The sequence below is a fragment of the Equus quagga genome, chromosome 7 (genome assembly GCF_021613505.1).
Source record: "Equus quagga isolate Etosha38 chromosome 7, UCLA_HA_Equagga_1.0, whole genome shotgun sequence".
NCBI classification, from domain to species: Eukaryota; Metazoa; Chordata; class Mammalia; order Perissodactyla; family Equidae; genus Equus; species Equus quagga.
In genome coordinates, this window is record NC_060273.1 from 73,745,367 (window position 1) to 73,773,018 (window position 27,652).

Sequence of the window (27,652 nt, forward strand, 5' to 3'; positions counted from 1 at the left end):
CCACCGAAACTAAGCAACTAAGCAATTCCCCTCCGGCAAAGGGATTCCTCTCCTCACGGCTCTCCCTCTGGATGTCCAGAGCCGCTGCCAGGAACCAAAGTCCTTTGGGAAAAATTAAGTGCTCAATGTTGACATTTAGTCTATGATAAAGTACTCCCTCTCCAAGCCAGCTCCCGAAAAAACCAGACTTGAGAGACAACTCTGTTAAGTGAAAATAAACCTGCTTTATTGTTTCATGCTAAGACGCACATCGGGCTTCACAAGCTTACAGCTGGGAACAGTATGCGTTTTTGGCACAGGAGACTTGGGTAATCTCTCCACTTCCATATGATTGACCCTCCCAGCATGGAGAGCAGATGGTGTTTCACGCCCGGGTTACTGACACGGTTCTCCTCCCGGCTCCTGGAAGAGGTGCGAGGGGACCGCTCCAGCGAGGAATCCCTTTTTTCCCTTTGCTTCTTCTCATCAGCCTGGACGGAAAAGGGCAAACTTAACACTTCATTAGAGCCTCAAGCCCCAGAAAAGGAAAACTCTCGGCTCTAAAAACATTGATTCCACCACTGAAGCACAGAACATAAAATGGGGAATTAATATGTGGATGGTTCTTTGAAAAGTGATGGTAGAGAGTGGTCCTGAAGCAAGGTGGCTGAGGGCCAGGACTCCTAGTTTCCTCTAGAATATGTCAAGTCCAAGAAAAAAGGAGTTAACAAAAATATGTGCTTTCTTCCCAGGAGAAAAGTTATATAACATCAAATATTTAAGTGAGACACAACAACTCTGATATTAAACTCCCCATTTCCTCAGACTTACAGAAAGCTGTCAGTGGTACAAATGTGAGAGTTACCCAACAGTGAAGGCATATTCTGTGTATTTTTCTTCTCACTAGAAAATTCCTTTTGGTTTAGAATTAGAAAATTCCACGCAAAGCGTGGAACAGATTTCTGATGACTCCATGTGGGTAAACAGCACCAACACTTATGTAACAGGCATTTCAAAGTAATCCACACAGATCATAAATTATAAAACCAGAAAACAAACAAAACCCCCCCAAATCCCCTGGCTTTACAGTGGAATAGACTAAGGAAATAAGCTGCCAGCCCTGGAACTCTCTATTTTTTGGAACAAAGAAGTAAAAAGTTTGAAAGTCGTTAAGTGTCCACTGCCCTGTAAAATAATTTTTAAACATTTATATATTTTATATATCTAAGGTTTATTTATACAATAGTCCATAATGACTAACATATTATACCCTTTTTATAAACATTATTCACATACATATTACCTCATACAGATTCTCTTTTGGTCTATTAAAAACACTGTACTGAAAAAAAACAAGCAAAGACACAAGAGTCTGTAGGTTTTCTGCTTATATTTCCATGGAGGAGTGAATTTTTCTCCCCTTCCATCTTTTTTTCCCTAAACAATACCCCCTCCTCCTGACCCCACATGTAGTAAGAAGAGCGACAATTCCAGGAGACGAAACTCAGACTTCATGGTCAGCAAACTATTCTAGGGTAGATTTCTGGGCTGACCTCGTTCTAATCATTCTAATTCATCCTTATGTGCCTCCCCACCACCTCTACCACTTTTGACCCATGATATTTGGAATCTATGTGTTGGAACTGACAGTCCAGAAATGAAAACTTAGGAGATGGGGAGATTTTCTAAGCTTCTTGGCTGGCTGGGAACAAATTGGATTCTTCATTTTGTGTTTTAAGAAAATATTTGGTTGATTGGCTAAGCAGGTTCAAAGGAAAAGCTAAATCTCTATGAAATCCTCCACTATAAGCCATGGAAAGTTCCCAGAGACTTAAAAAACAGCAAGTGGAAAAATTAGGAGTGGTGGTTTCCTGTTGCTCTAAATGTGAGGAGGGGGAAGCCAATAGAAGAAAACCGAGCGAGAGGGCCTTGAAGACAAGGCTGTAATTAGCCAATGTGATCTAATGGTTTCTGGGGATTAAAAGCTATGTTGTTCCCCCCAGTTTATACAACTTGCTTTTGTGTGGGCAGTTTGCCCATACTTAACCTTTTCATACATCATTGATAGAAGTAAAATTCCTTCTAACTCTGACATTCTATGACTTTGCCCTGGAAAATAAAGTCATGAAAACCTATTTATAGGTAGGCTGTAAGGCCTCATGGTAGTAACAAGTAGATTCCAGACTCTGAAGGCAGCATCTCTATATTCATTGCTGCTGAGGCTAAAGAGGAGCCAAGCAAACCTGAATTTATCCTAGAAGAAATGGAACCAACATTTAGTCACAGCAGTTCAGAGACAACGGGTGACCGACAATTGGCAGCACCATCATTGACCATGTGTGAGAAGGAGATGTCATCACTGAATTATCCTTTTGGTGGTCTCATCATACCTCTTGCCTTCCCACTCACCACTTGGCAGATAAAGCCAATACTTCGGGGCTTCTTGTTGCTTATTATCACCTTCCCCTTGGGTTAACTAAGAGAAGACTGTGATTAACAAGTCCAAGTTATTCATCCCATTGAGAGATGAGTGCTAGTTTGAATCTTCATGTGACAGTTTCACATAGAAGAAAACATTTGTGTAACCACAAAATATAATCCTTGCTCTGCTCATAGTTTAGCTGATGCTTGCTCCTGCTTATAAGCAGGACTGGATGAGAGACTGAGGATGCTTCAGTGCAAAATTATAATCCTGAACTTTAAAACAACTAACGTATCCAAATAATGATGCATTCTTTCATTGTCTTTGATAATCAGTGCAGCATGTGCTTTTAAAAATGAAATTCTTGTTGATGTCTTAAGATAAGCTAGAAGATGAAAATGTATGGCTCAAAGAGTCTCAGGGTATTTCTGAATTTCATTTATCTGTGCAATGTCTCTCTCTGTTTAGCACAGATAATGTAAAATTTGCCTTTTAAATTAGTTTTTTCAAACCAGGGGTAGAATATCTTCTAATGACTTGTCCTTTAAGATGACTTATTTCTGAACAAAAAGGAATGCATATTGTAACTAATTTTTATATTTTTGGACTTGAAATAGCCTCTCTGTAAGCATTGCCGTCTGTGGTGTCTCTCTTATAACGCCACGGATTCTTCTTGTCTGAGATTCTTTATGTTCCAGGTCCTTATTTCCTTGATCAGTATGTTCTAAGAGAAACCCGCTGGATCAGAAGGTGCTGGGGGGAGAAACAGGATGGAATTGGAATGGAAAAGGATGAGGATGTGGCGGAGGGATGCAAGATGCCTGGTTGGGAGTCAGGGGAGTGGGTGAAGGCTAGGGACATTGTGAAGAACACCCAGGAGAAGAATATTATGCCATCCCCTGCATGGCTCTAAATCTGAGCTGGACAGACAGGCCAGTCACAGAGCTGGAAGGCGTTTGATGTCCAAGTTTTTCATTTGTTGGTTAGGTGCCAAAGTGAGAGAAATTGGCAAGATAAAGTTTGGCTTTGACAACAGAATGGAATTAGAGGATGGATGGGAGTCTTGTGTAACCTGTAACAGCACATGACTCATTTGCTTTTCTCCATCCTGACCTACCACCCATTGACTCTATGGGTAAAGACAGACTTGCTCTTTCTCCTATTACTCTCTGTCTTGGAAGCCAGCCTACTGGTATTCCTGTATCATCCCTGATGTCCGAGGAATATCTTATGGTCCACAACTCTCCATTGAGCAGTTTCCATTCAAACAGATCATTTGTTCTCTTCAGTGTCCCAGTTGTTGCTGGCTCCTCCTCGGAAGATTACCAAGGCAGGGTCTGTGAAGGTGAAAAAGATTTCAGAATCTATTGTATGTGAATGCAGCCTGCGAAGAACTATAGTTCTTTAAAGTTCTTAAGCCTTTTGGACAGGAATTTATCTTTTCACAGAAGAGACGTCGCGTCCTCAGTTCATCTTAGCAAGAGGCACATAGACTCTATTTCCCCATTACTGGTGATGCAAACTTGGTCTTTTGGTTAAGATGGCTGTCTACCAGGTTTCTCCACTATAAAGCTGCTATTTTCCCCTTGTGTTAATAAGTATCTTGTGAGGAGCTACTCTGAGCTCTTCAAGCTTTCACCCACTAGTTTTAATATCCATTGATGATTCTTGCCTGAACCAGTTGTTACTGTAGTGGTTGCCAAATGGTGACTTCTAAAAATTCTTCTTTCCTTTTACATTTAGTAGTTGGCACACTACTGTAAGGAAGAGCTCTTCCTTCTCCTCTATTTATTTATTTATCTAGTATGGACCCAGGGATTCCTATTTGATGCTAAAGATTATGATCCGTTACTGCCAAAAATGAATAATCTGAATCTTATGATGAAGAAATATCAGACAAACCTCAATCGAGAGACATTCCATAAACTAAATGGCCTATATCCTTCAAAATACCAAGGTCATAGAAGGCAATGGATCTTGAGGAACTGTTCCAGATTAAAAGAAACTAAAGAGATATGACAATTAAATGCAATATGTGGTCCTAGATAAAGCTAAAAATTTTTTTTCTATAAAGGAAAAGAGTAAGACAATTGAAAAAATAGTAAGGCAATTGAATAAAATCTGCAGATTAGTTAATAGTACTATATCAATGTTAACTTCCTGATTTTGGTAAGTGTATTATGCTTCTGTAAGAGCACATCCTTGTTTTTAGGAAGTACATACTGAAATGTTTAGAGATAAATGGGCATTTGATCTTCAACTTATTCTCAAATGGTTAAGAAAAATTATATCTATAATTTATATTAAAATTTTATTTACTATTTAATTAATATTTATATATATATATAAAAGAGTGAGAATCAAAACAAACATAATAAAATGTTAATATTGAGAGAACCTAGCTCTGAGAAGTGTATAGGAATTCTTTGTACTGTTTTAGCAACATTTCTCTAAGTCTAAAATTATTTCAAAAATAAAAAGTTAAAATCCATGAGCCCCCAGAATTTCTCCAAGGCCTCTATGGTTTATTTTGATTACTAAATTCAACGTGTCAACCTGCATCCTTATCATCCCCACATGTGTAACCAATGTCCTCCTCTCCCTGCCCAGCTCTTGGCCCCTGGTCTCTTCCTAAGGCTGAGAATGTTCAGAAGGACGTGCAGCCAACACCTCGGGCTGCCCCTCATCCAGGTGAGGGCAGGCTGTTTGAATGGGCATCCCAGGAGTCGCTGCTCTCTATGACTTTGCAGCCAGTACTTGGCTCTTGGCCCTTCTGAGTAAAAATAAAGTCCCCACTGACCATGCTGAAGGGGGACAGGAGAAAGTGAAAAGATGATGGGAAATGGTCCAATAACATTTAGAAAGACCTGCCTTCTAAAACATGCAGCCTCAGGGTTTGTCCACAAGCGAGTGCTCATGAAAATCCAGTAAAAGAGGAAATGAGTCTAAGGGGGAGTTTTTCATCTCCTGCCCAATTTCTTTCCTCTGGAGCCTGATTTCTATTCGAGCACTCATGCTGATTTAACAGACCAGTTTTCTCCTTGGGGAAACTTTAATGATGATCACAGCCTCATTCTTTGTGGGATGGCGTGGGACAGATCTTGCAAGCAAAGTTTATGAGAAACACTGATTTTGGGAGTCTTACCCAAACCTGCACTCTCCAAAAGCAGAACTGTGAACCATGGTTACAGAGACTGAGTGAAGAGAAGAAGCCTGAGCTTTCAAACAGGCAGCCACATTTGGGCTCAAAACTGAGCTTCTCAAAGCTCTTGGAGCCTGCAAATGCAATGCAGCATTTACTCATTTGCTGACGTGCTCCACTTGGCACAAGAGCAAGGAAGTGCTGTCAGAGGCTCCAGGTGGCTGCTTTACATTCAGCAGGAGAAGCGGGCATGAATACAAAGTCTATGATCACTAGGATGCATTCCACATCCCCCTATGTCAATAAGTTACACAGGATTTGGAATCGTGCTGTCTTCACTACAAGCCACCAAATGTGGGCAGGAGCTTCATCCTTATGATTTTTAGCCCTTAGAAGGGAAGGCACCTGTGTTAGACATAGCCTGCTTCTCTTCCCTGTGCCTACGTGGGGCATGTGCCTTTGGAGATGTTAATATCAATGTCGACCTGTTAATATCACACTGGGCCCCAAAATGGCCACTGTGATCTGCAGGTCAGGCCTGGTGTCAGCAGCTGGGAGATTGAAGGTGAGGTTATTTGAGATTACTGCACCTGGACCCCAAGGCAGCAGTGTTTTATTTACTCTTTAACTACATTTATTGTGATGTAGCATTTCTGAGAGTGAGTGCAGGGACAGGGAAATAATAGGGAAGTAACTGCCAGGGGAAGGCTGGCTGCTGCGTTAATTTGATCTTCCAGGTTCTGCTAAACGATGGAGAAAGAACTTCAACTCTCCGATCCACTGACATTTTAATAGGCAACCGAGAATCCCATCAATGGTAGGACGTGCACATTTACCTGTGGCTGGCCCTGTGCAGGGCTGGGTAGCAGCCCTTATTAGTGCTGTGTCTACAGGCCAGGGGTTTCAGGATCAGGCAGGTAATAACTCCTTGTTTACTGAGTGCTCAGAAGACAAATCTATTGGAAGTAGAAAACCCTGAGGTCTGCAGGAAGGCTTTTGCCTCTCATCTTAAACGAGGTGGCAGGTGGTTAGCAGCACAGACTGGAATCAGATTTCCTGGGTTTCTCCCCAAACACCACCAATTCCTAGCTGTGTGACCCCATGGAAATTATTTAATCTCTCTAGGCCTTAGTTTCTTCGTCTGTAAAATGGTGATAGTAATAGTGTTTACTTTGTGTGGTTGTGATGAGATTTTTAAATTGGTCCATATAAGTAAAGAGCATTGAACAGTGTCTGGCACACAGCCGGTGTTCTGTAATTGTTGGCTCAAAAGTATTATTATGAATCAAGAGACTTCTTGAAGGCTATTTATTGTGATCCTGTTTCTTGGTTATCTCAAAGAATGGAAAGGTGGATACAGATCATTAAATTGGTTCATTGTCACGCTCATTACTTTTGCCTTAAAAACCTAAGTCTCAGTTTCTTAAATTGAGGTCTTAAAATGTTACATCCTAATCTACAAAATGAGGATAATAATAGCTCAGTATTTACTTTATATGATTGTTGTGAGATGGCCTCTATTATTCTTCCCATTATACAGATGAGAAAATTGAGACTCAGAGAGGTGAAATGACTTGCCCAGAGTCATACAGTGAGTCACACTTGAGATACAACTCAGGTGTTCCAATGCTATAGTCTGGGCTCTTAACTGGTGTGCCAGAGAGAGGTGAGGGGAAGATGGGGGTGGGGCAGAAGGAGGAGAAGAAGGACCGTGTGGGAGAGAGACACTCACAACTAATAATAAGTATTTTTGGAATGAGTAAGTGGGCGTGGAAATTCAATAAATATATCCTAATGATAACAAAGCAGATGACATTTCATGCCTTGTCTACACAATTCCAAACAATGATTTTGACTGCTTAAAAAATATGACAGATTGCTTTTTGCTTGCTGCATAGTCTTTGCTTTAACGAGCTATGACGGCCAATCCATTTGGAAGGTGAGTTTTGCAGATCCCACAGCCCTGGAATGCTAGTGCTAAGCCAAGCGCCTTGTTTTAGAGATGGGAAACCAGGCTGGAGAAAAGGGAAGTAACTTGCCTCTGTGCTTGTGGCATCTCCCACAAGTTCATCCTTCCTATGAAAGTCCTTCTTGGCAAGAAAAAAGAGGATTCATCTATTTTTCAGTTATTCATTCAACACATATTTATTATATGATCAAAAATGTCTGATGAATGAATTTCCTTGACATATTGAGTTTGTTCCCGTTCACTTTGCCATGCTGTGTGTCTGGTTCCTTCTTAGTCTTCAAACCTCAGTTCAAATGTCACCACCTTGGAGAAACCTTTCCTGGCTGCTGTACCTAATGTAGTTTCTACCCCTCAGCTGTTGTCTGTCCCATCACTTTGTTTCCTTATAATATCTGTCATATAGAAAGATCCTGCACGTTTGTTTACCATTTACTCCCCTTCACGAGTTCAGGGACCTTACTTGCATTGTTCACTGCTGTATCCCAACTGTACGGAATAAAACCTGGCACACAGTAGAAGCTCAGTCAATATTTGTTGAATGAAAATGTATGAATAAATGAATGAGGGGACATTGATTTTTACTCAGGAAGAAAACATTCTGTGACTTTAAATGGAGATGGAGTGAGAGCAGGGATGTTGGCCTGGGGCCCCTTGGTCATAATGGGGTGTCCAGCAGGGGTTTAACTAATCGGCACATGCATTTTCTGAATTACAAACTATGCCAGGGACATTTAATTTCTGTTAATTGGCACCAAAGAGGAGGGGTTGTTATCGAAATCACCAGCCAGCTGGAAGCATGGCCGTGTCAGACCTATTTGCAAATCAGAAAGGACATTTCATAAAACCTGTCAACCTTGGGAAGCTGCAAGTCCACAGAGGGGCAGCACCAGTGCGCTCACGGGCTGCATTCAGGGTCACAGACAACCCTAAACCTTAAACCTTCAACAGACGAGGAGGTGCAGTGGTGGAAATGACCAGAAGGGAAAAGACCAACAAGGGTTTAGACAAAGGATGCATTTAAAAATAATCGTCATGTTGCCTCAATCCTGGCGCCATTTACCAGTTTATCTGAAAGACCATGAGAGCCAAGCAGCTTAGATTTCTAGTCTTACAGAGCAGCCCCACTGCTTCCTTACTGTGACCTTAGACAGATGACTTATCCTCTGAGCCTCAGTTGTTTGACCTATGAATAGGAGACAATAACAACTCATGGGATTGCCGTGAGGATTGAGTGAGAAAATGAATGTCAATAATAATGATAGCTAACATTATAGAGGATTTTCTATATGCTGGGCACTGGGCTAATGACTTTGTGTCCATGATCTCATTTAAACCCCACCAAACCCCTCGAGTAAAGCACAGTCAGTCCCTGCATTTTACAAGCAAGGGAACAAAAGGTTGGGGAGATTAAGTGACTTGCTCATGGCAACACTGGGAGGAAACACAGTGCCTAAATTTGAATCTAGATCTCACTGTGCTCTTAAAGACCTGTCATCAACCTGCTAAGAAGTCAGCCAGTACCTGGCATTTAGCACACATCTAATGAATGGCAGCTAGTGAGATTCTGTTCTTAGATTTAGCATTTCTCCTGCTCACTTGCTGTCAAGTCTTTCTCCTGCCTGCAAATTCCTCTAACAGCTCCCACTTCTAGGGTCCCATCTGCACACCAGCATCTGGCCTACCTGTCTCACTGAATCTTCCCAATAACCCTGTGAAATGCTGATTATTGTTTCCACTCATCAGTTGGGTAAAGAAAGTCTCAGAGAGGTTAGTTAACCTGTCCAAGGTCAGACAGCCAAGAAGCGGTGTGGGCAGGATTTGAACCTGGGGCCACGTGATCCAGAGCCCAGGGGCTTTCTTCTCCACATACCATTTCTCCACGTATCATCTTTTGGAACCTGTTTCTCCTCAGTGAAGCTCTCCTGACAACTAAAACACTCCCTTGTAACCCCCTCTCTCATTGTCTGCCTGATAGAGCCTCGCTATTTACTGTACACTCTGTTATTGAATTGTGCCTCCATAACCACTTATTGAACACTTTGGTGTACTCAATACCACCATCAGAACTGTACATGCCTCATCTCGTTTAATCCTGCCAAGAACCCTATGAAGTGGAGGTTCTGATCCCCATTTTACAGATGAGAAAACAGGTTTAGGGAGTGTCGAAACGTTTCCAAGTTTCTTTAGTCATTTGTGAAAGGAAATGTAACAAGTAAGTGACAAAGCTGAGACAAAAACCCAGATGGCTTTGTTCTAAAACCCATCACCCTAGCTATTACATTATATTGCTTCTCCATATCTTGTGAAGTTCTAGAGGATTGGGAATATAGCTGGTATAGCTACTACCAAATCCTTGTTGACTGATGCTTTAAAATCTAGACCTTTGTTGGAGGTCTCCATAATGCAGAAGGCCTAAGCTCTCAAATTGGCGAACGTCTAAAAACAACTTAAGCTTAAAAAAAGAATTCAGCTTATAAATAGAATGTGCTGGAAATGTGGTTCTGATATCTAAAATTAACCTTTCCTTCCAAACAGTGTCACCCTTTCTGACTGTCTGAATGCTCTGTTGCTTGTCATGGAAGCTGGTGCTATCTCTCTTGAGCTGTGACTGACATGCCCTCTTCATGCAATGCAGTTCTCCTGCTCTCTCCTTGACAGAGATGTAAAACATCGCCCCAAGGAAGTGGTGAGGAAGGGGTAGGAATCTGAATACAACCCTTTGAAGGTGATACTTATTTGAAATTCTCTTTGGTCCTCCAGGTCTGTTTTAGCTGCCTCCTTATGTTTTGATTCAGGCTTGCTTATTGCTTACTTGTGAGGGTCTCCTGAACGTAAATAGCTCTCACAATCCTCTTGGATGGTCCGGGGAGTTATTGTTTTCATGGGAAGGACATTAGGATGGCTCTGGCTTCCAGGACATAGGTGACCTACAGCAGTCAAACTCTGACATCGTAAATGGCCTTCATCAAGTGGGTTGGTCATGCTAGCACTGATTCTAATAGCATTAGCCGAGGATACACAAAGTGGCCTTTGCTAATGTCTTTGCCTTTCTCCCTGGGTCTTGGCGGGCATCCTTTTAGTCCTTATCAGGCTGCAGCTCTTGTCCATCAGCAGTGACCCTATTTGCATAATGAGCTTGCATCTGTGGGTGTGTATTTACCCCGAAAAATAATTGCCTTTGAACCTTGGATAAATACCAGCGTGGAACACTGGAAGATGTCAGTTTTCTGAGCCCTCTTGTTCTCACAGAGAAGATGAAAGTGGGGGTCATTTTGGAAATAACATCCCCCTTCTTCTGGGATTCTGCTCTGTATCATTTAGAGTGAGGACAGGCAAAACCAGAAATAAACTCATGAAGAGAGAGAGATCGAGGGAATGCAAAATGATCCTCGTGTTTTGACGTCAATGATCCAGAACCTCATTACAAGCTTTGGTTCTTTTTCAAGTTGCTTGGCTGTGACTGGCCGCCCTTGCAGCAGGGGGAGGCTTGTTTTTTGGATTTCTCTGTACAGAACACTCTCAGTTGCCTTCCTTCTCACCCCTACTTCTTGGATGACAAGACCCTATCTTGTAGTTTTTCTCTGAGAGGGCTTGACCCTCTGAGTTAAACCATCACCCTGGGTCCCCATCTTCATCCTTGTCCCCATGATCTCAGCAGCACACACCCATTTGTCCATCTTCTCCAACCTCAACCATGTTATACGTGTGTTTATAGTTGCCAGTGTAGAAGAGGGACGTTGTGATTTAAGATTAAAGTTTGGGCTTAGAGTCCTGGGTTCTAGTCCTTATTGCCTTGGACAGGTCATTTGACCTCTGAACCTTAATTCTAATCTCTAAAATGGGATAATAGCAGTACCTCCCTCACAGGGTTGGTAGGATTGGATGGCATAATGCACATGAAGTGCTTGGCACATAGTAGCTGCTTGGTAAATGGTGGAAATCATTGCTGGAGTCAGAGAGAATTTTTTTTTAGTCTCTCTTCCATCTTTAAGTATGTGAGCTTAAGCAAGGCTTTGAAACATTCTGAGTCTCAGTTTTTTGATCTGTAGTCTGGGGACAAAAACCGCTTTTCCCTGCATACTTCACAAGGTTATTATGAGAATTTGTCAGCAGTAGCAAGATCTGTTTTAGTTTCAGATACTGAGGAGCTGCTTCTGGTTTCAGCAGTCGGCTGCCCAGAGGTGTCAGGAAAGGCCCAGAGATGAGTTGCCTAGACAGCTCTATCCTCACATAATTTGGGCACGGCTACAACCCACATTTTCCCTGTTCAGGAGGAACAAGTTCTCCCAAAACAGCTGTATTTGGAAGAATTCTTATAAAAATACCTCTAAACTAGAACTTCTCAAAACCAGACATGATGGTGCATCAAAAATCTCAATTCCTAGCAGTGAATCAAAGCCTTCATCTCCCAGTGACAGAAGCCAATTGGGAGCTCAAATATTCAGGCAGGGTGTCTATGGCTTCAGGTTGCAATATTTGCTTTGACTAGTGTTAGTGAGCACCTCTATAAGCTGCCCTGAAAATTCCGTATGGCACATGTGTGGGAAATTTACAAGGGAAGGATAAGCATGGAATTCCGGGAGCGGTTGTGAGGGAGGTGGGGAGGAGGGGAAGAAAGGAACGAGATTGGGAGAAGCACACAGCAGGCCTCAATGGTATTGGTAATTATTATTTTTAAAAAATCTAGGTTGGGGGCAGGCCCTGTGGCTGAGTGGTTAAGTTCATGCGTCCTGCTTTGGCAGCCTAGGGTTCGCCAGTTTGGATCCTGAGTGGGGACCTAGCACCGCTTATCAAGCCATGCTGTGGTGGCATCCCACATAGCAGACCTAGAACGACTTGCAACTAGGATATACAACTATGGACTGAAGCTTTGGAGAGGAAAAACAAAAGTGGAAGATTGGCAACATATGTTAGCTCAGGGCCAATCATCCTCACCAAAAAGTAAACCTAAAAAAAAAAAATGTAGGTGGTAAGTTTATGGTTATTTATTTTATGATCCTGTATAATTATACATATAACATTTAATTTAAAAAAAGGGGAGAAAAGCAGAAAGGAGCCCCATCCAGAAAAAAGCTAATAAGAAACAGCACTCTGGGAGGGCCACGTATTTTATCTATCCTGATAACCTCTGTATCCCCATTGCCTCTCACAGAACCTGGTCCAGAGTGGGTGATAAACAACTGTGGTGGAACGAATGGATGGGTGGACAGGTCAGTCTGCACTGCTCCTCCATGCTCCCTGCTCCTGCCATCTTTAAGCTTGCCTCTGCTGTGTTCTATTTGTCAAAGTATAGGCCAGTAGGCAGAAGGGCTTCCTGGGAACATTTTGTTTCTGCTCTGGTCTAGGACACTATACGATGGCCTGGAAAACAGATGGCTTGATCATTTAACATTGCTCTATTTCAAGCAAAATGTTCTTTTAAGATTTATTCTTAATGACACCAACCTGCTGCAAGGATTTTTAGAGTTAACTCCCCTGGTTTGGTCTTGCCTGCCAAACACATTCCCTAAGTGACTCTCTTTCATGGTCACCTGAGAGGTTGCTGGAAATGTTAACACTCCCTTCTCTTAGCAAAGGTAGAACCGGGGTCCTCTGAGTGACCTCTCTGGGCCTTATTTTGCACAGCAGGGTAACAGTCAAGATTTTTAACAACCAGTACGGCGTAGGCGCTAGGCAATCAGAATGGAGACGGGCCTTATTGCTGGAGGTCTCAGCTGCACGTGGCCTTAGCCCCTTAGCGTGGGATAGCAGAGCGATGGGGAGGACCTGAGGGAAAGGTCAGGGTGCAGGAGTCGGGAGAGGCTGTGAGGAGCTCAGAGCACCCACTATTCACCTATCAGTACAGGCCTATTTCAATGTATTAACAACCAGTGTGGCCCTGCTCCTGCCAAATGTGGGCTCTGCTCTACAGTATGAGAAAGGTGGATTTGATTCACATACTTTTTTTTTTTTTGAGGAAGATTAGCCCTGAGCTAATATTTGCCAATCCTCCTCTTTTCTTTTTTGCTGAGGAAGACTGGCCCTGAGCTAACATCCATGCCCATCTTCCTCTACTTTCTATGTGAGACGCCTGCCACAACATGGCTTGCCAAGTGGTGCCCTGTCTGCACCCGGGATCCAAACTGGCAAACCCTGGGCCGCTGAAGTGAAACGTGCACACTTAACCACTGTGCCAACAGGGTGGCCCCTGATTCGCATACTTTATATGCACCAGAATCACTTGGGGAGCTTGTTGAAAACACAGATGCCCAGTCCCCACCTCAAAGCTCCTGAATGACATTCTGCAGGGCCCAGGCTTAGCCCACTATGCTCGTGAGACCTGAGTGTCCTGGATCAGCTGATCTTTGAGGATCCAGCTCTAACTTTCAAGCGTTCACGATGGCTCTAGGAGATGAATTGCAGCACACAGTCCCTAGGGGAACATGCCCAGTTCAGGGGCAGGTCATGTGAGTGAGGGAAGCAGGCTAGTAGAGCCGTGGTAAATTGAAGAGTGCATGTCTGTTTATGTGACTAAAGCTGCCTTGACCCTGACACAGCCCCACCAGATTGTTGCCGCTCAGAAATGCAGGCCTGGTGTGGACAGACCTTCTAAATTTTCAAGAGAAGATGGAAGTCAGTGAGCCTGTATTGAGTCAGTCCTGCATCTCACCAAGTCACAGGTGGAGCATTGCTTTAAACTCTTCCTGCTCCCAAATTCCTGTCTACGGGATGGGGAAGGGCAGGGCAGGTGGAGCTGGTCCCACATGAGAACGGAAGGAGACAAGCCCTAAGAGAGGATCTTGATGCTGCTTGAGGACACCATTTCCTCAAGTATGGCTCTCAGAGTCTGTCCTCAGCTGGTTGTGCCCCTCCTTCACCCCTCAGATGTCCCCCTGCCTCCTCACTCAGAGCCTGCCCTCAGCAGCTTTCCTAGCACTGAGGTGCCGGGGTCTGATCACGGGGCATCCTTGCTAGGGACTCTGAGTCTTAGTGGGGGGATGGAGCTCTCACAGGATGCAATATTTGGCTTCAGATGTGAGGTGCTAAGGTTCTACCTGGGATCCTTGGAATGTTTCACAAAGGAGTGGATTCCTCTAAGTACGAGAGAACTTGACTTAATTGCTACATTTAAACCCAATTGCCAAATGCCTCTTCCCCTGCTTGGGACATCCTTTCTCCCACCCCTCTGCCCATCTGACTCTTACTCATCCTTCAGGACTCAGCTTAGACTGTGCTCTGACCCCCACGACGAGGCTACCTTGGTGTCCTCGTAGCACCACAGCTTCGGGCATGCGTTTGTTTTAGACTTTCTCCCCTGGAATTTCAATGGCCTGCTTCCTCAAAAATGTTCAGGTCCAACATTTGTCAGACGTTTGCTATGTGCCAGCACAATGTCACTTTATAATATTATCTCAGTTAATCCTCACAATAGCTAGTGAGGTTAGCACTATTATCATTCCTATTTCAGAAAGCAAAGCTCAGAGAGGTTAAGTAACTTGTGCAACATCACATGAATGGCAAGTGGTAAATGGAGATTTGAACCCCGCCTGTGTGCAGCAGAGCCTGCACTTGTAATCAGCGCACCGTCCTGCCTCACCACAGTCTGAAGTCAGCATCCTGAAGTCAAGGATGGTCTCTTGGTTCAAACGGCATGGTCCCAAGCAGGGCTTTGAAGTTAGACAGCTTGAGTCTGAATCCTCGCTCTGCCACTCTCTATGGTTACCCTTCAAGCCTCAGTTTCCTTGGCTCTACAATGGGAACAATTATACCTACCTTATAAGGTTGTGGTGGAAATTATAGGAGAGGATGTATTTATCGTCCTCACTGCAGTACCCAGCACATAGGAAATGTCTGGAACATGTTGGTGGAATAAATGATTGGAGGTGCCACTGAGTTCAACTTTTACTTGGAAGTAACACCTTCTGCCCTTTTCAAATCCTCAAAAGACTCCACAGAGATGGACTTTGGTCTGGGAGGGAGTGAGTTTGATGCTGGGTATGGGTGAAGAGGCTGGATGGAATGGGGATGGCGAGCCTTTGGAGTTGTTTACAGTTCTCAGAGAGTTACCCTCCAGAGATAGTGGACCATGGGAAGAATAGGCATGTATTGGGTATCCATTACACCCAAACAACCTACTTGTCAGCCACAACAGTTAAAATTTAACTGGAGCCATTGTTACTGAGGCACGGACTAAATATCTGGATGGCTGGACATATATATCTGCCACTCTGGGTCTAGAGCAGATTGCTAACCTTATTGCTAAGCGCATTGAGGGTGTTTTTAGGTAAAGACGAGGCATAGGTACTCATATTTTGACAAGTCATACACTGACTCTCGCTCCTTGTGACTTTTCCCATTTCTCCATTGGAATTGTGATAGTTAGCTCAATGAGGCATGCAGCTGGGCATGGTGATTTTGTGGATTAGACATGGGTCAATATCTCATAGAAACACTAGAATGTGCCCCCAAAGTCCTGGCACGTGTACAGTATTCCTTGGCAGGATTATGGTTTTGTTTTTGTTTTGTTAAGGTCTGGAAAAGTCCATGGACAATTCAGTTTGCCAAGTATATAAGTGGGTCTGTAAAACATACATGTGTTTAATCCCAGGATCTTCAAGAACTGTCCAGGGGAAAGGTCCAATTAGACCTGCCTTTTTTTTTTAAATGGGACTCGGACTTAGTAGCAAACAGCATTTATGCATTAAAGTGCCCGCTTATATGGGCATGCAATAAATGTTAGAGCACAACAGTTAGGTTTAATGAGAATTAATGGGTCATCTCCCAGCACCCCCTCGCCTCTCTGGATGCTCTCTCACCTCTGTTTACAAGGCTCTGCCTGGCTGGTCCCGCTCACCTCAGCCCCATCTTAATGGGGTCACCTGGTTTTGCAGATTCCATGCTTCTTTCCCCACTCGTCTGGAATGTCAAGGCCACTCTCCCCCTCTCCTCTTCTTCTCTGACACTTTTTCCCAATGCTCTTTCTCTTACTCTCATCACCCTACGCTTTCTCCTCCATATTTCCTTTACCCTCCCTCTTCTCCTTCTCCTTTCCCCCTTTCCTCTCCCATCGTCTTTGCCCAGTCCCTTTTAGAGCAGCTTTCCTCTAGGAAGCGCCCCACACCAAGCTTGGACTGCCATCTTCTCACCAACACGGTTCCCTTATCCTGCAATCCCATGAAACAGCTAGTCTGCGCCAAATGAGAAGAAATGAGAGAAAGTAAAGAATGTTGCAATGCAAATAGAATATATACCTAAACTCAAACCCCTTACATCCTTGTTTTTAAGCATGTTGTTTTTCCCTAGGGAAGTTAGACTACGGAGTCAGGATGAATTAATCGTCCATAGTACTGTCCACAGCTACGTGCTTTCTCCTTATCTATCGTGTAGGATTATATGTGCAAGAACAGATTAGACTTTGATAATCTTTTGATACTGGGTAGTCAGCTTACTCTCTGACCTTCCTGTAGGGGCAAACTCAGGAAGCTGACTCCCTTTGGTTTTAGAGCGTTCTTGGAATGTTCCAAGTATACATCTCATATCCTTCCCAGAAATTCTCCCTTTGCAGTCAGGATTATGACTCTACAGAGGGAAAAAGATAAGGCGGCTACTAGTGGCCAGTGTATAGGCCCAGAAGATGGCAGAGCTATTCTAATGCTTGTTGAAAACATCGTGATGAGGTCGAAGAGGCAATGCCAACATTCTGACCATTGTGACATTCCTGGCCGAAGCCCCTTGTAGGACACCACAGAAATTCTAAGCAGAACATGGGGGATGAGAGTCCGCACGCTCCACCCTGGGCAACAGGGTGGCAGGATGGTCTCCCACTCCTTGGTCTGAGTAGTGGCCTTGCTGCATCATATCACTAAGCTTGGAAGGGCACCCAATTTATCTTCCCACCCAGGGCAGGAATCCCTGTTCCCACCTTTCCTTTCCTGGAGGTAAAATGGACAGAACAAGGACCCATACTTGAGTCCCCAAAGAATGGCAGGACGCCCTCATTGGAGGCAGACTGTATTTAAAGGCAATTCACCTCTCTGGGGTCTAGGAAAAGCCACCCGTAGATTCATTTGCTGGGAAACACGGTCTGCGTGGCTGAGGCAGTGGACACCGGGGTCATGGTCTTGCCAAAAGCTGACTTCCTCCGGAGGTCTGTCTGCTGTCCAGAATGGCAGCCGCTTCGGTGGGCGAATAGGATGGTCATCTCTGGGCCCAAGGGGGCTGCTTCAGGCTGGGGCCCCTTAGGGGTGGCTGGCTGCTCAGGCTTTCCGGAGGCGGAGTGGGAGGTATAGTGTTTGGTGGGAGGAGGGCTGTGATTCTGAAATCTCACGGTTTTGACTTGCTGCAAGAGAAGAGAGAGCAAAGGGACCCTGTGAGGTGGGAGACGTGCCATTTTTACCTGGGACTTGGTTCATGTTCTTTCTCTATACCTATCCTATTTGAAATACCTCATTTCTGTGTTCATTCAGCAAATACGTATGTCTACTATGAGAGTCTACTACGCAAGACGCACTCTGTCAGGTGCTGTGAATCCAAGAGGGAACAAAAACGCCCTGACAGACAATTATAACAGCGCTATGATGCGGGAGGTCTAAGAGGCTAAGGGAACACAGAGGAGCATCTAACTGAAGCTGGAAGGGCGCTAGTCAAGGAAGGCTTCCTGGAGGCAGAGCTATTTAAATTGAGAACCGAAGTACAAATAGGAATTATCCAGGAGAAGGAGAGTAGGCAAACACCTACCTGAGGAAAGGGCCTGAGGCAAGAGGGTATGATCCCTTCCAGAAAGTACGAGACGTTCACCTTGCTTCTCTCCTCTCTGCTTACCATTAAGGCCTATTTCAAGGTTTACCTCTTCCTTGAGGCCTCCCCTGCTGACACCATCTAGAGAGTTCCATAATGGCCTTATAAGTCCTCAGAGCAGTTTGCAAACTGGACACCTGCTGGCTGAATTTAGTCTGCAGAATGTCTGAAAGTTTGATTTAGTGGCCAACATGTAAAAGTTGGGAGATTGCAAAAAAAAAAAAAAAAAAATCAGAATTTCATATGTCTCAGAAAAACCAAAGATCTGGCACACTGGGGCCTGTGCCCCATTCTGGCAAGAACTGTCTGGAGCTGATTAGCAGGTCTCCCTTTAGATGGGAGGCACGGTTTCCTGTTTGCATAAGCCCCTCCTCTCTCTCTTCCTTTCACCTCTCCTAGCCTCTTATATATCTGCCTGGTACCAATAGACATTTGTTTGGGCCAACCCCTATTTTAGGGCTTAATAAAGTGTTTTGCAGTACTGCTTAGAAATTCCTTTTTTTCCATAAAATTTGATCCTACTGTCCCCCACTGAGAATCCAAGTTTCTTCATACTTTTCATCCTCACCATATGTGGCGGAGGTCTAGGAACTTACTAAATGTGTATAGTTGGAGGCTGTATCTAATGGCTTGCGGTAATGGGCAACTGGGGCCTGGAAAACTTTGAATGATTTGAATACTGTAAATCAGAAAAAGAACTCCCAACATTTGTATCAGTCAAAATTAACTTCTTCCAAATGCCTTTCCCTACAAATGTATAGCTTAGTATTTAGAGCATGAGTTTTTGTATCAGATATGGATTCTACTCTAGAAACTCACGCGTCAGCTGTGTGCCTTTGGGTAATATCCTTTAACTCTCTAGGTCTCCATTTCCTCATTTTAAAATGAAGATGACAATAATAATAATACCTACTTCAGAGAGTTGTTGTCAGGATTAAGTGAGATGGGATATGTGAACTATTCAGCACAGTGCCTGCCAAGTCATAGCATCCAGTAAATGCTTAACAAAGAGGAAGAAACCACACCATCTTTCCATTTGGAGGGGAATAGATGATGAGTGGTGGTGGTGGTGGTGGTGATGGTGGTGGTGGTGGTGGTGGCAGCGGTGGTGGTGACGGTGGTGGTGGTGGTGATGGTGGCACTGGTGGTGGTGGTGGCAGCAGAGGTGGTGGTGGTGATGATGGTGGCAGTGGCAGTGGTGGTGGCGGTGGTAATAGTGGTGGTGGCGGTGGTGATGGTGTGATGGTGATAGTGGTGATGGTGGTAATGGCGGTGGTGGTGGTGATGGTGGTGGTGGTGCTGGTGGTGGTAGTGGTGGCGGTGGTGGTGATGTTCAATAAACTAAAAAATAACAATCACCTAATTTTCATACTGTCACCTCCTCCATCTCCGCATCCCTCTTGCCTAGAGGCTATTACTGAGAACATAATACTTTTATAAAAACTGCTTGTATTTTAGTGGGAAAAGCCCTGGACTAGAAGTTAATGGATCTGACCTCTGCCACAAAGGTCACAGTAAAAGTTAGTTGTTGGAGTCAATATAACTCAGTGTGACCTTGAGAGGTCACTTAAATTCTCCTGCGTCTCAGTTGCCTCTTCTATACCCTGAATAATTATGTATTAAGCCCTATGTAAGCACTTTACACATTTTATCTCATTTAATCTCTACTCTAATCCTATGAGACTGTTACTATTCTTACCTCCATTTTACACAGTAGGCAAAAAAGAGTCAGAAAGGTGAAATATTTTGCCTAAAGTCACCAGCCAGCAAGCAGAAGAGCTTGGATTCAAATCAATGTTTTCTCTGATGCCAAAGTCATGTTTTTTCCAAGCCACCTCTGGGCCTCGAAAGAGTATGTATAAAATACTCCGGAAGCATAGGGGAGCTTCAGAAACACTTCTGGGGGGTGTAAGTGGTGTGAGGATTCTTTTGAGGCTGAAATTTTGATTCGCTGTCCACTAAAACTGAAATTTCAGGAGCTGGGATACCGTGCAGAGTCAGGGCCCTTAACGTTGCCTTACTCCTACCTTTTCGGTGCCATTTCTTGAGTTTTCTGGCTTCACCAGGATCGACGGTGGGGCAGATGCAGGTGGTTTGGGTAGAGGCTCACTCTTGATGGGCATTTCCTTGCCTTCCATGATGAGGGAACTGGCTGCCGAGTGGATCCTGGTGTCGCTGCCCCTGCTGACGCACGTGAGGGCAGGCTCCCCAGTGGGAGTGGGCTTGGGTCCCATTTCTGCCACCACTGCCGAGGGTGAGGAGGGGACTCCCTGTGGCTGGTAGAATTGGAACTGCTGAGGCCGTACGACCATGGTCGGGCTGCGCCTGAGGGAGCCCACCACAAGGGTGGGGTTCCCTGGCTGGACAGGTCTCTGCAGGGATCCATCTGGGGAATTATATGACAGAGATATCAGCGATGGGGGTGGCTGACAGCAGGTTGGGTTGGGGCTGGGCGAGCAGTGTGTCCTGATATCCCAGAATAGTTATGTGCTTTCCCAATTTGACTGTGCTCACATTCTCTCAGGGTCTTTCAAAGGTGACCTTATTCTTTTTTTAGTGCTGTTTGCTGATGTTGGCAGCAAATAACTGGCTAGCTGAATGTTGAGGTGGGGGGGCTGTGTCAGAAGGTGTATTACTTCCATTTGCCTTCTCTCTCTCACACACACACATACACACACTCCTACTGTCTCTCTCCAGACTTTTAAGATGGAAAGTGAAGAAGACAGACCTAAAAAGATAGCTGCACAGTGAGAAGCAAATATAGAGGCAGGTGGACCAAAGAGGAAACAAAAGGCAGAGACAGAAAGAGACAGAGAGCAGAAACTGAGAAACAGAAGAGAGAGCCAACTGAGAGGGATGAAGAGGAGGGAGAAAGGGAAAGAGAGAGGAGGGGGGAGAGGACTCTGATCAGCTGCCTGAAGAAAGTTCTCATAGAAGCTTCAGGCATGTGGTAGTGAGGTCGTTTTTAGTCAGGGGCTACAGGAGGAAGGGAGAATGCGATTAAGAGGGAGTGTGTGTGTTAGACAAATGTGACCGCAGACAGAAGCAAATTTGGAAAGGTTATTCCAGAGTTAGGGCTGTGTGAGGATGAGCTTTGCGGAGTCCCACGACATGGGCTCTGGAGTCAGACTCACTCGCGGGGAGCCTGGGACAGGTCAGTCATGTCACCCCTTGCGCCTCAGTCCTCTCATTTGTAAACCAGAGCGAATAACAGCCCCTATTGGGCTGGTGGCAACATTACGCGTGATGACGTGTGCGGAGTGTTGGGCTAGTGCCTGGAACATGGTAAACGCCCCATGTTTGTTAGCTATCATTATTTTGGGGTAAAGGATAGCAAGCCCTAAAAATGCAAGCCCAGGAGTTTGGTTTTGCCCCTTCCCTGAGCTCAGTCTTTTTTTGTTGTTGTTAATTGACATGATCCTCCCCCAGATAGAGGAACCATTCCTTCCCCTCAAATCCTCTGGAGACAGGCGATCCCTATCCCTTGGGCATATGTCCTGTAGGTGACCTGGGGATTAATTAGGAGTCCATTGCCCTCTGAGGGGAGCTGGGGGAGACACCGCTGAGAAGCATTGTGGGCCATTTCTCCATAAGGGTCTCCAGCACTTAGAGAGCCATAGGTGACGTCCAGTTAGAAATGTTTGTTCTTCCTGACCCTCTACGGACAAATGTGTGAATCAGTCATTTGTGCCCAGCACAGAGGGCCTGAGCCAAGGCCATGTTCTCCCTCGGGACTCTTCATCAAGCCAGATACGAACAGAAAAAGCAGAATGCTCACTAAACACAGTCGGCGTTCTCAGCTGCTGCAAGCAGGCCAGTCACCATTCACACAAGTCTGACCTTTCAAGGTACACATCTATTTTCCACTGACAGCCCTGTGAGGTGCATGCAGTCAATTCTGCTGTCATTTCTCTTCGCTCTGGGGAGACTGATAGCTTGACCAGCCTCACCTTGGGAAAAGGGAGAGAGAAAGCCTCCGGGATCTGGAAAGTCAAAGCAGCCCTGGGCAGACATGGCCTTAGGCTGCCGGAAACATGTGAAAAAGTGATTTTATGCATTATCTATTTATCTTGTCGTTTCCTGACTTCCAGGAGAGTTAATGCTTTCTTATTACGTGTGCATACAATGCAAGCAGTGAAAGCTCGAAGACAATCTAGATGTAGGCAAAGGCGGGAAGGGAGGGTGTGAAAGGAAGTGTGAGCCCTTGGCAATGGGATGCCCTTCTTGGCATTTGTAGGTGGTTGGTCTAAGTGAGTTAATGCTCTGGATGGATCGAAGATGATCTGCTTAGTTGTGGTAGCAATGATAAGACTTGCAAAATGATAATACTATGAAAACAGCTAATATTTCTTAAGAGCTTATTATGTGCCAGGCACTGTGCCATCAGTCTTATAGGGATTATTTTATTAAATCCATACAGTAACACTGATGAGGTAGGTACTATTTTTATTTCCATTTTACAAATGAGACTACTGAAGATTGAAGAGGTCAGTAACTGGCCCAAAGCTGTGATGATGGGATTGCTTATTTGATGCGTGTGTGGGGGTGGGGAAGGTGGAGGAAGGTACAGGAGGGGAAGGAGGGAGGCATGGTGGGGTAGAATTGAGCGGCAACAGTAGCGGGACTGGTGGTCAAGCAGGTGATCAGATGAAGGCACTGGGAGAGGGTGGAGCTAAGATATTTGCTTTCATTTTCTTGGGACATTTTTCTGTGTGGCATATTGTCCCACATGTCACTCTTTTGCTCTGACTAGTCATATTGCATTTTTATATTTAATCATTTTTTAGAATAGCAGGAGAGATCGCAGAGCCCACCTAAAAGCAGGAGACATGGCATAAATCAAATTTTACTCGGCTTGTTGTCATCTTTCAGAGAGGGGTATGGATATAGCACCTTGATGTTTTGTAGAACAACACATTTCAAACACTTTTTAGAACCTCTGAAAATGAAGTCTTATGTAGAAGTTCAATATACTAGGAGATAAAAGCACAGCCTTTAAGCAGAAGGATCTGTATGCGTTGCCTGTGTACAATGTGGGTATTACATAGGTAAAAATAAAAGCAAGGTGCAGAACAGTGCAGGGAGTCTGAACACAAGGGACATATGTACATGCAAGAAAACTTGGCACTGAGGTTAGGGATATGAAGATTTACTTTTGCATTTTTGTACAGTATAATTTGCTTTTTACCTTGTGCATATGTTAGTTAAATAACAAAGTGGGAGTCAGAGGCTCTTAGCGTTGACTCCTTAACCCTCTTTTCCTTCTCCCTCCATCCTTCCCTTGTTTCCCTTTTGGCACCCCCTGAGGGGTTTCCTGGAGCATGGTTTGAGAAGCACTGATCCAGCAAGTGCTTTGGTTGTTCTGTCTTACTAAGAGCCAACACCCACCTTGGCTGTGTTCTAGTTACATCTTGGCACTCAGAGCTGCTATCTTCCCAGCCACTCAATGTGCGTGTACAAAGTGACCAAGGGCAGTGACCTGAAGTCGCCCTGGCTTCTTCCAATAAAACAACTCGGTATTTGGGAATTTCAAAGCACCCTTCACAGAGGCTTGTTTTCAAGCCAAGATCCTTATGTTTGTAAAAAGTACTCTGTCTACCCCAGAGTCGGATCCCCCCCATCACTTAGCTCTAGGCACGTACCTCTCTGCCACCACTTACTCTTTCTCATGCTGCCCCGCCCTTTCCGAAGAGAGCCCTGTCCTGAAGCCCCCAGGCCGGCCGTGCTCCGTACAGGGTTGACTATGGCGGTGGGCACGAAGACAGACTTGAAGGGGCGGCCTTGCCGAGGGTCACCTTCTGAAATGCTACCTTGGGATGACACAGAGGAGGTGGATAACGTCCATGTGGTGTAGAGACCAGGGTTCCGGGAATCTGGAAAGCTAGATGTCTTTCTGGTTGTGGGAAATTTTTTAAAAGAGAAGAAATAGAGAATGTTCGGTCAAGAGTCTTATTTTAAAAAACTATCAGCTCCCAACCATACAACACCAAATGTGGCTGCTCCTCACCCTGTTCCTGCCCATATATACACTCTCCACCAACCACACAGGATTGCCTGAGGAGGCCTCACCTCCTCCCACACCACAATAACTGGTGAGTGCGCTGAGGGTAGGGGTGGGGGTGGGGGTGGGGGTCCCACACTGAGGCCCTGGGGGAGCTAGAAGCCTTAAATTTTGTCATCTTTCACTCCTGCTCTGATCACTTCTCACCCGACCTCTCTTCAGCCCTTGAGTTCAGAGCACAAGATCTTGCCATCTCGCTTTGCAGTGGCGATTTCCTGTTTGCTTAGCGACTTTCCCTCTAGACTCTAAGCTCTTTGAAAGCAGAGATTTTACAACTTATTTTATATCCTCTGTGTTCTGCCTGTATTGTTTATTAATGATTGTTTGTTGAATGGCTACCAGGATGCTTTTGGCACTGATGCTAGTCATTTTGGCTAACACATATTGAGCACTTATTGTATGCCGGGCCTTGGCCAAGGGCTTAGCCTACATTATCTTATGGATTCTTCACAACAGCCTTCTGAGGTAAGTACTATTAGTGCTACTATTTTATAGATTATAAAAAAAGAGATTTACAGTTACTCGTCCAAACAACTACTAGACCTGAGATTTGAACCAGGGTCCAGGTTCTACCTGCTCTACCACTGAGCTACACCACCTGTGCTCTTACCACTGAGGTACACTACCTTCTGGCTAGTTAGAGCATTCATCATTTGGTAGCAGGGAACACCCTGCATCTTGCTTGAAATAAATGAACTAAAACAGCTGGTAGACCCTACACACACCTCCATAAGACTCTAATTCTTCAGCCCTGGGCTCTGGTGTTTAAGAACAGTATTAAAGTTTTGTAAAACAGCAATCCCTCGTCCATCGTTTATAGCCTACAACTGCCTGAATCCCATGAGGATGGCAGTCATTTTACATGCCCTTCTTACCCCAATCTGACCCCAACATTGCAGCCTGTATTGAGCAGACCCTCAATCACCTTGTTGCTCTGTTGATTAAGTAACCTCTGCTAATTCCCTGGGAATAAACAGCTCAACCAAGGCCCGGGCACAGAGATGCCCTCCCTCGTGGTTTCCTTCTTGTCAATGCCTCCAGGTTTCTATTTAGGTACTTTCCCCTTATTTCTTCTTTTCTCTCCTCCTTTTGCTTAAAAAAGTGATATGTGGTTTAACAACGAGCCAGCCAGTGTTGTACAAAGATGGGTAAGGCATCATTTAATGTGGCTCACTCCGCCCAAGAAGCATATGCAGCCAAATGCACTAGGAACTGATGCTTGCAGCAAGGGGGCTTCTATCCATAGCTGTCAACCCGCCTCTCGCCCCTGGTCATGCAGTCAGTGGAGGGGAGTGGCTGTCCGCCAGTAAGAGCTCAGCCTGTATTCTGGAGATGAGGGCTGGGCAGTGGAGAGAAATCCCCAGCACTGACTTCCATGCAGAGTCTGCATCTGCCTGTCTTTTGAACAGATGCCTCTAGGTGTTGGATGCTGCAAAATGGACTGACAACAAGAAAGACAGGTTCCAAATTGTTTCCAGAAGCAGGAGAAGCAGCAAGGACAGAAGATAGTTAACTAGGCCCAAGCCAGCCTTATTCCACTAGCCCCTTCTTTGAACAACTGTTTACAGATCAAGGTGTGACCTCATTTTTCCGAGCCCAGCCCTAGGCTGGATTCCAGAAACTCCTAAATCCCAAGTCCCCCATCCAACACTGAGTTCCTCTATGTCTTTTGGCAAAAAGCTTAGCACTTACCTGGCACTTTCTCCTAACATCAAAGCACTTTACTTAGATATATTCATTAATCCCCATGACACCCCAGACCTGCAGACATTATGACCCTTGTTTTCTAGATGGAGGGACTGAAAGATGCTCTCGGTTTAAGTGGGAGGAGTGCATGTTGCCTCTGATGTGCTCCACTGTGCTGCTGTGAGTGTGCAGGTCCCTGTGTCCCCTTTTCTATCTGTGGTATGAGCCTTTAAGAGCTTGCCCAATATCTGACTGGGGCATTACCATCAGCAGCTCTACTGTGCTCCCCACCGGCAGTAGCTGCCTGGTGAGGCGAAAGCTTGGACCTTGCCAATCTTCCCATCTTTCTGTGTAGAAAGTTAAAGGAAAGTGAGTGGTGGCCCATGAGTCACTTTTCTCCATCCATAAGGCACCAGGAGGGCATATATGTCTGTCTGGTGAAGGTTGCAAGAAAGAGAAATATCCTGGCAGAAGGGAATTTATTGGGGGGACAGGAGGGGAGGAAAGGGCTTGGAGACAGGACCAAGGGAGGCTGCAGAGCTCGGCAGCAGGAACCTGAGGCGGGAAGAGTCAGATCAGAGGCTGCTACGTGTGTTCTTGCCATGAGTGGTTTTCAACTTTGCCCGCATTCTTTCCTCCCTTGTTCAAGTTTCCAGGTCCCAAGAGGGAGCATCAGACTGGCCAAGCCTGTCCCTTAGCTATTAAGAGGAGCTGGTTTCTTCAGCCTCTGAAAAGGGAGGAAGCTTCTGCCTCCCACCAAGACTACGCATGAAGGAGGAAACCCAAAGGGATGTTGGTGCCAGTAAGAAGGGCTGTGGAGAAAAAGGTGACAAACGTTCTGTACAACCTGAGCCAATGGATGCCTCCGGAATCAGGGGACATAGGTCACGGTGGCAGAGATTTAGTCCCAAAACTTTGACTGGGGATGATGCTAATAAGAGAAGAGGTTCAAATGCTCTGCGGGCATGACACACATTTGAGCCCTGGCTGTTTTATGAAAGGCTGCACTGAACACCAAGCGGGCTGGTGGCAGAGCACAGCCATCAGCGCAGCCAGAAAACAAAGATGGTGGGAGGCAGACCTCACCCACACACTGACCAAAGAGCAGAAAGGGGCCTTGCTGATGTGGGCCAGCCCACCCAGTTCTAATGCTTAACTCACTAAAAGTAGTAGAAACTCAGCAGACAAAAGACGGCATCATTCAGCCCTGAGAAGTGGGAGGAGCTAAACACCCCACTGTGGAAATGGTGGTTAAGAACAAGGGTGAGCTGCCCCCAGAGAGATAAATTGGGCATATGTCATCCACATCAAGATTAGTGAAGACAGAAACTTCTCTGCACCAGGGAGGCCATCAAGGGAAAGCATTGATCCACTGTCACCTAATAGCCCTCAGGAGAATATACTCTGACAGGGACTTGTTCTTCTTGGAACTGCTGGTTCCCTAGAAGCAAAAACACCTAGCAGCACAAGCAGCACCTCAATATACACATATGTTCTGATTTCTGTGAGCTGGGGATGGGGGATGGACTCAGTGGCAATCTATGGTGCTGAAACTCTATCCATTGTCTGACATGCAGCCATCTTGGTGTGGGTGAGTCTAGATGCTCATGACTTGCC

At 45.1% G+C, this 27,652-nt stretch overlaps 1 protein-coding gene across 4 annotated transcripts in view; it reads right to left on the minus strand.

The window, feature by feature from the left end:
• Positions 1-204: 204 nt before the first annotated feature.
• The window catches only part of SH3RF2 (SH3 domain containing ring finger 2), a 125,366-nt gene continuing 97,918 nt past the window's right edge, over positions 205-27,652 (minus strand). Inside the window, exons 8-11 of one of the 4 annotated variants that reach the window (XM_046668163.1) lie at positions 23,931-24,181; positions 20,316-20,674; positions 17,522-17,830; positions 205-470 (exon numbers count right to left, since the gene is read on the minus strand). In XM_046668163.1, coding sequence (XP_046524119.1) covers positions 17,555-17,830; positions 20,316-20,674; positions 23,931-24,181 — 886 coding nt within the window. In that variant the 3' untranslated portion in view covers positions 205-470; positions 17,522-17,554. The other 3 variants (XM_046668162.1, XM_046668164.1, XM_046668161.1) reach the window with 3 other exon arrangements.